Raw genomic sequence first — 8,332 nt, 5'->3', positions numbered from 1 at the left:
ACCTTTTTTTTCTTTTCTACTTTTTTTTACCTCTGTCGTCCACTAGGCTTATATATATATATATATATATATATATATATATATATATATATATATATATATTCTGTTTTCTTAGCGGGCAAGGAAAAAAAAGGTAGGAATCTATATTGAAGAAAAACTCAACCTCTCTCTTGAAGAAGAGCAAATTAACGACTTTTAACAGAGTAATTTCTAAACAAACTCAACCTGCTAACGATAATGATGAAGACCAATTAACATAAAAAGGTGTTGGATAATTCATAATTAACCAGAGGAGACTGAGATACAATTTCAAGATTTATCCGTTTGTTTTGACGTATAATGTTTTTCTTTGAAAAGTCCAATGAAGTCTGGCAGTGGTACGACGGGTTTTTGATGGTGGCCCAGTGAATTCCAAAGGTGGTCTTACGAACTTTAGCGATTTGAGAAGAGAACAAGTTCAAACTCAAAAAATGGTTTACAATTTTAAAAAATAAAAAGCATTTTACAAAAATTAGAAAAGATTTTTTTGGTAAGCCAAAAATATTTTTGATTTCACCATGATTTTTAATTAGTCATACCAAATATCGAAATTAAAAAATAAAAAAATTCGACATATAATGTTTTTGTCTATTTTTTAAAATAATTGATTTTTCAAAAAATTATTTTTTAGCTTTTAGCTCGTACAAAAAATGAGTAACAGCGAAAAATTGCCGACGATTTCTACAACCTTAGCAAAGGTCCGGTGGAAGTCTATATAGCTCGGGCGGTGGTCTGGTGAACACTGAAATTATAAATACAATACAGCCTCTCGTAAATTCACAAACTGGTCGAGGCATTTCATCATACACTTTATTCATTAAGCAGAACGGATCTTAATCAAATAAGGTCTCGTACCCTTTCATCTTGTCATATTTAATAAACAAATACATAATAAATATAATATATTTTTTTAACGCACAACTGTGCATGCCTCCACGGTCTCAATTCAAACCACAGGGCGAATTTACAGCCATGCTTGGGGCATGCATTTGCTCCTAAGATTTTAAATATTCCTCCAAAATTATAGATTTTTTTTTTTTTTTTTGAAATAATCCCTTTAAAATTTTGTTTTTACTCTTTAAATTTTATACAGTCACCATGCAATGGACCTTAAAAATTCAAACAGTTCCTGGACTTCCCTTTCCTTGTACTGTTCAGAAAAATACAAAAATATGCAGATCCGATCCTGACGGCCGCCCTTTGACTACGCTTTTGTCTAACCTGAAAAAGTTTAACCGCCGATGTTATTGATTTATTTATTTTCCGGTTCCGTTTTCTTTTCCCACACAAGTGAAGGTAAGCTGGTTTGCTTTTGTAATCTTTGATGTCACTCACACCTACTTAATATACATATAAAAAAAAAAGAGTGAAAAATCTGTGACTGCATAGGATAGAAATTCCTAGAAACTGGTTGGTTAGTAGGAAATTTTTTACAAGCTTCTTCCTACAAACTGATCGAGTTCTAGAAAATTTGTGACCTGACTGTACATATGACCAAATTGTCATATCTCATGACCAAATTGTCAATAACTTGACCAAAATGACGTTCGTTGTTTTTTGACTTTCTAGGATAAAGAGGTTTGGTTGGAATCTGATGCATTTCAGACAACCCCATTAGAAATGAATGATATATATTTCGAAAGATTGAGAGTTGTTGCATATCAGAAGTGGAGTAAGTTGAACAGAACTCGATCTCTCTCTCTCTCTCTCTCTCTCTCTTTACACCTTAATTTGTGGGAGGGTTTGACACGGTTTCCTTTTTTTCTTTTTTTTTGGTCTTTAAAGCATGGAAGAGACCCAATTAGTGGAAGGTTTGAAATGGATTCTGGGGTTTGAAATTAAATAAGATTAATTATTAAATTCTAGACGTGCTTCAGTTGAGTTTCTTGACTTTGGCTTCACCTTTTAAGCTGAAGAAAGATAGCATTAATTTGAAGAGTCCTTAGTTTCTAAATAATATCTCTGCAGGACAACTCCTATGAGAGCTGACAATGGCATCCTTCACTTGGCAGAAATATCTCTGCTTAAGTTTTTGGTTGGCTATAAAGAGCTGAGATTTGGAATATAGACAAGTTTTTTGATCTGGGTGTTCAGAAATTTCGCCGTGGAAGACTTTTGAAGCTAGCTGTTTCGAAGAATCTTCATTGAAATTTAGTAAGCCTTTCCACCTCTAAAACAGTTGAGATTCTGTTACCCAGAGATGTTCTTTACTTGCAAAGAACACACATATTCCAAACAAAAAGTGGCTACTTTAATTTTGAAAAAGTTCTGCATGCCGCCATAGAAATTCTCAGTTTAACTTGAAGCTAAATTCTTCTTTTAGGAGTTTGATGGGCGCCATGAAAGGAATAGAGCGGGTTTTGCCACTGGTTTTCATCATAACGGTAATATTAGCCTCCTCGAGTATTCCAGAAATTGCAGGACAGACAACCTCATCTAATAGCTTTGCACTAGGTGAGCTTCATGTTTTATGGCTTTCAAATTTTCATTTTTTTTCTGTTTAAGTGTTTAGAACTCTTCATGCTTTCTTCCCACATAGATATTAAGTAAAGAATACGTTAAAGTATCAAAAGTTGAGGGTGAGAAAAACTATACTTTTTTTATTTATTTATTTTATTTTATTTTTAAGAAGAAAAACTAGACTTGACTCGTTTAGAAGAAAAGCGCGTGTTCTCCTACCAGAATTATTTCTGCATAATTTACTATATAAGTTTGTATATATATATATATATATATATATATATATATATATATATATATATATAGATTGTCGATTCATGTTCGCGTGTCTGGTTTGGATCGTTTTGAGGCATAAATATAAGATTATGAGACGTGTTATTTGTATAAACACTCACATTTAATGTGAGACTCATCCCACATGCATGAATCCTACACAAATGTGAGTGTGTGTACAAAAAAGTGTGTACAAATATCATTTGCCGAAGATTATATAAATCAATTCTAATCCGATCCATTTAATTAAATCCATCAACCGGCCTAACCCTCTAGTTTTGTATTGTGTTCATGTTTGGATCGCGGATCATGTCAAAAATTATATGTCATTATGTCGAGTGTCGGATTCGAGTTTTGTTGAAACATGAGTATAAGACTATATAGATTAACCCTAACTCAATCCATGTAATTAAACGAGTCAAACCCTTCAAGCCTAATGCTAAAACTTTAATTTCTTGTTGGCTTCATGTCGAATCAAAAATTGTCAGTCTCTTAATATATAGTATATTATGGAAATAGATTTATTGTTAACTAAAGCAATATTAATGAGTACATATTGCTCATGAGTGCAAATTATTATTTATGGGATAAACAATGTTAGGGGGTACTTTACCAAAGTTGATGGTCAATTATTATATGGGATAAACTTTTATCACAATTTTGGACTATTCAATAAGCCAAACATGTATGGTCCGAAAAAGAAAGAGAAAAACAATAGGTCAAACATATATAAGTTGCTACATAACTAAAGTGAAAACTAAAAGTTCAACCCTTAATTTCACTAGGGAAAAAGGTTATATTTTGGTTTATATATATATAATCATTCACGTACAAATATACAAGTAATTAAAGGTAATTAAAGATATAGATCGCACTACAAAAAAAACCGACATTTTGTGACGTTTTTTAAACGAAACTCTTCACTAAAAAAACCCCACGAACTAGTTGGTGTCATTTATTTCACAACGCTTTACTAATTCAAGTGAAATTTGAAATCTATTTATCTTCATCGAGTTTTTTGAATGATGTAGATTAGACTATAAATTATAAAATTGTTAATTGTAAAAGAAGGTGTGGTCTCATCAATTTTGATGAGGCGATTCAATAATGATTTTAAAAAACACATATCTAATGAGCTATTGCCTTGATCGTCACAGTTACATAACTAAAAGTATGTATGATATAAATGAAGAATGATATTAACCGAAATTGTCATTTTCTAAAAACAAGGGGTTCTCATTAATATCAACTTTTAAATATTACTATCATGTCAAGGTCACTGGTCACCTAATGTACTTTCTTCTTTTTTATCTTCTCCGGTTGGTTACTCAGGGAGAAATTTGCTTCAGACAAACAATGTCTCAGAACCGATTAGACAGCTAGATGGTACTGTGAGGGTGGATCCTCTAAATAATTTGAAAAAATACAGGGGAGGATATAACATCACCAACAAGCATTATTGGAGTGTAACTCTCCATCTCTCTCCCATCTTTTTTTCTTTTCTTTCTAATTTATTTTCTAACTTAGATCTTATTTTGTGCAGTCGACTATATTTACTGGAATTTATGGTTATTGCATCGGGGTGTTATGGTTTTTGTGTGGGATTGTATATGGAGGCTTTCTGTTGGCAACTACTTTTTGTAGTAAAAGTAGAAAGAGTGGAAAATTGAGGAGAACATCACCTTCTTACAAGCAGTGTGGCCTCTGGCCTGTTCTCCTTGTCACTTTCTTCACAATTCTAGCAATGTAAGCGATTCAATTCTGTAGTCCATTTTGAATATACAAATATTTTACCAAACCCAAAATAAACCTATATATATATACTCTCGATCTACTTTAAGTAAAGCACGTGATACTGTATTCAAGATTGAAAGTGTTAGAACAGTTTCTGGGTCGATTCTACCAAGTCTTCAAGGGGTATCTTCAAGGGGCATAGTCTCATTTTCCTCCTAAATTCGGCGATCCTTGGCTCCGGCCTTGCCCGAAATCGGTCTACAATCCATTAGTAACTAAGGGCCCACTATCTAGTAATGGGCTTCAAGATGTGGGCCGTAACTGCCGGACCCATGTCCTAACAGAAATTGTACCATCTTTTTAACTTTTGATCATCTGTTTCCATAGATGATCACATATTTTGATTAACAATTATATGTGCATAGAGATCAAAGGAAAATAAATATAACAACTAACATAATTATCTTTGCAGAGCTGCATCTGGGTTAGTTCTAGGGGGCAATGCAAGATTTCACTCACAAGCAAAAGCCGTGGTGAACATTATCATGAACACAGCAAATGAGGCATCAGAAACCATATACAACACGACAGGGGCAATGACAGACATTACAAATAACTTGGGAGCAGCTGCTGTAAGTAATGATGCTTCTGTCTTCCTTACCTCCACATCTGAGAAACTTAATGTTGAAGCTGCTGACATACAAAGGCAGGCTAAGAAGAACAGGCATCTCATCGACAAGGGTCTCAGAATAGTGTTAAGTCTCTCTCTCTCTCTCTCTCTCTCTCTCTCTCTCTCTCTCTCTCTCTCTCTCTCTCTCTCTCTCTCTCTCTCCCCATTTCATGCCACTGATGACATTTTTATGCTTGCAGGTACATAACAACGACTGTTACCATTTCTTTGAACCTGGTTGCGGTCATAGCTCTCTCAGGTGTTTGTGTTTGTGTGTTTTGCTAGTGTGCTTAGTATTACTAATTTAGAGCTAAAAAGTTGATGTGTGGGACTTTACATTTAATTCTAAAATTTGGTTATGACATCAATTTGAACCTGCTCAAAGTCTAAAGAATCCAAAAACTCCAACTCAGCTACTTCAAATTACATTGGAACAGAGCATTTTGTACTAAAGACTTGGGGATTCTGCTGTTAATATTTTTCGGTGGTTACTATTAAAACATAAACTAAATGATTAATTTTATCCATTCTTATAAGTTTAAGCTTTTGGGATAAGTGGTGATTGAACATGATATTAAAACAGATGTCCTCATTTCAATTAAATATTCTACGTGTTGGACCTCATTTATTAAGGGTGAGTTTGATCTCACATGTGAAAGATAGTGTCAAAATAGAAATTAAACGACTAAATTTATCTATTCCTATAAGCTTAAGCTTTTAGAACAAATATTGATTTAACAGTTACATTCCATCATGGATCCCCCTAAAATCACTAAAGTCTCTATTCTTCCTGTTTGCAGCGTCTGGAATTCTGAGGTTTCGCCGGGCACTTCACATGTAAGCATACAGAAGCTATACATTTAGATTTAGTTACCATGTATTTTGAGATATAAAGCTTATCATTTATTTTGTATTACAGGTTCATTATACTATGCTGGTTCCTGACGGTTCTGTGCTTCCTCTTCTTTGGAATATATTTCTTCTTACAAAAGTAAGCCAAGTTCTTTGCTTTTTCTCTCCTTCTTCATCCATGCTCAAATCTTTATAGAATTACACTAGGAGAAGAAGTCTGGACACAATTATTGAAAAGAAACTCAATTCTCTTTCAGGTTTGCAAGTGATACGTGCACAGCTCTTGAAAACTTCCAACAAAATCCCGAGAACAGCAGCTTGAGCTCAATCCTTCCCTGTGATGAATTACTATCAGCTAAATCAGTACTATTTGATGTCAGTGGAAGGATCTACAACCTTGTTAATAAGGTAAAATGAATACTGTCATTTTGTCACAAGATTAAAAATTGTTAGAATATTAATTAAATGATTAAATTTATCATTTCCTATTAATTTAAGTTGTTAGAATAAATAATGATTTAAAATGGTATCAGACCAGTTGCTATGAGTTCAAACTTTGCCAAATTTACCAGGGTATCACATACTTATACTTATAATTTGATTTCAAGTCAAACATCATTTAATTTATTGAGTGCACAAAATACTTACAAATTCAGAATTTTCTACTGTTTGTAAATCCCTTTCCAGGTAAATGCAAACATATCGGCTTTACAGGCAACATCATCTCCAAATCTTGTTTATGTCTGCAATCCTTTCTCCGCACCACCGGAGTACCAATACCAGCCAGACAACTGTCCAGCTAATACAATTCGAATAGGAGACATCCCAAAGGTATGCCAGTTAAAAAAAAACCCTCTTATGCTTTCTTTTATTGACAATTTATCTTTATGTTTGTAAAATAATCTGAATTAAGAACCCCAAATATTTTTCTCTTTATTGACAAAGTATAGCTAATTATTTTTATTTATTTTGTTTTGGAAGGTGTTGAAGTTGTTAACTTGTTCTGATGCCAACAATGAGACATGTGAAAGGGGACAATTTTTAACCAATACTGATTATAAGACAGTGGAGGCTTACTCAAGTTCAATACAGAATCTACTAAATGCATATCCGGGAATGGAAAGTCTTTTAGAATGTCAGTCAGTGAAGGATGCCTTTTCTGAGATCCTACTTAAACACTGCAAACCTTTGAAGAGATATGTTAAGATGGTTTGGGTGTCAATGGTCATCTTGTCAATAATCATGCTATTTTTGGTTCTGATATGGACAGCAAAAGCTCACCATGACCAGAACCATCGTTTTTCAGATGGTTCTGTGAAACCTCGTTTGGAAGCAGGTGCAGCTAAAGAAGTTAACAGTCACACCAACTCTAATATAGTCTAGAAATTAGGAGTAGGGAGAAATGCTACATATACTTTCAAGTGCTTATTCCCAAGTACTTACTCCCTGACGTGGCAGTGAAAACCACCATTGGATTTTGGATGGATTTTCATTTGTTATTTCATCGAATAGTAATTTTCACTACACGTCAGAGAATAAGTATTTGGGAGTACATGTAGCATTTATTGTGGGGTAAGTCTTAGGAAAATACTGGAAGAACAATGCGCAAGCCACTTCCAAAAACTTAAGTAGATAATCATAAGAGATTGTAAATATACAAAAAAAGAAAGTAAAGACCAAGAAGAATATTGATTTCGTAAAATCTCACGAGGGGGGAAATGAGTTTGCTTCAGGCAAGAATTTTTTTGTAACTGATATGCAATCCTTTCCTTCTTTGATAAAGTATAGGGCCAAAGCAGGGGACCAACCCCGCTATGAAGTGTAAGGAAATATGTTGAGCAATAATTTATTCTACCTAGTTCAATTTTTCATCGCAACCTGTTGTCTCTTAAAAGTACCAAGACAGTAGACACATTGTTGAAAAATTATGTATCATGGTAAAGTCATTTTTTCAATACTTACATCGATATGAACTAGACATTATATGTTGAATTATTATAGAATGATCAATTGATGGAAGGATTTAATTCCTTTAAGATTGAAATCTGATGGAGGACAAAGAGAGATAAAAGAGAAATGTAACAATGTAATTAAAATGTTCTGATTCTTAGTCTATTTATATAGTGCAATGCAACCCTTGGTGAAGAGTTGCATTTTTTCTCTTTTCAAGATAAACTCCATGAAAGGTGATACCTTCCATGGGATGATTTGGTGTGGGGATGACCACACTTATTATGTTAAGATTACCCCTACATCTCATCTTCCACTTGATCACACTGTAATATTTGGTAATAAACTCTATTT

At 33.6% G+C, this 8,332-nt stretch overlaps 1 protein-coding gene across 1 annotated transcript; it reads left to right on the top strand.

Annotated features, from left to right (window-relative positions):
- Positions 1-1,635: 1,635 nt before the first annotated feature.
- On the top strand, positions 1,636-7,905 carry LOC133858799 (uncharacterized). The gene is made up of 12 exons (XM_062294255.1): positions 1,636-1,711; positions 2,008-2,193; positions 2,363-2,493; positions 4,105-4,238; positions 4,316-4,518; positions 4,979-5,260; positions 5,377-5,435; positions 5,977-6,013; positions 6,096-6,167; positions 6,286-6,436; positions 6,716-6,859; positions 7,010-7,905. The coding sequence occupies exons 3-12, from the start codon at positions 2,370-2,372 to the stop codon at positions 7,409-7,411; spliced, it is 1,608 nt and encodes a 535-aa protein (XP_062150239.1). The 5' UTR covers positions 1,636-1,711; positions 2,008-2,193; positions 2,363-2,369; the 3' UTR covers positions 7,412-7,905.
- Positions 7,906-8,332: the final 427 nt, after the last annotated feature.

The sequence above is a fragment of the Alnus glutinosa genome, chromosome 1 (assembly GCF_958979055.1).
Source record: "Alnus glutinosa chromosome 1, dhAlnGlut1.1, whole genome shotgun sequence".
NCBI lineage: Eukaryota > Viridiplantae > Streptophyta > Magnoliopsida > Fagales > Betulaceae > Alnus > Alnus glutinosa.
Note: the sequence above shows the minus strand (reverse complement) of the source record. Positions and strands in the feature narration are given on the sequence as shown.

Coding starts and splice junctions, on each gene's coding strand:
- LOC133858799 (XM_062294255.1), top strand. CDS start 2,370: ATGGGCGCCATGAAAGGAATAGAGCGGGTTTTGCCACTGGTTTTCATC. Junction 4,239..4,315: donor CCAACAAGCATTATTGGAGT/GTAACTCTCCAT, acceptor TATTTTGTGCAG/TCGACTATATTTACTGGAAT. Junction 5,436..5,976: donor TGCGGTCATAGCTCTCTCAG/GTGTTTGTGTTT, acceptor TCCTGTTTGCAG/CGTCTGGAATTCTGAGGTTT.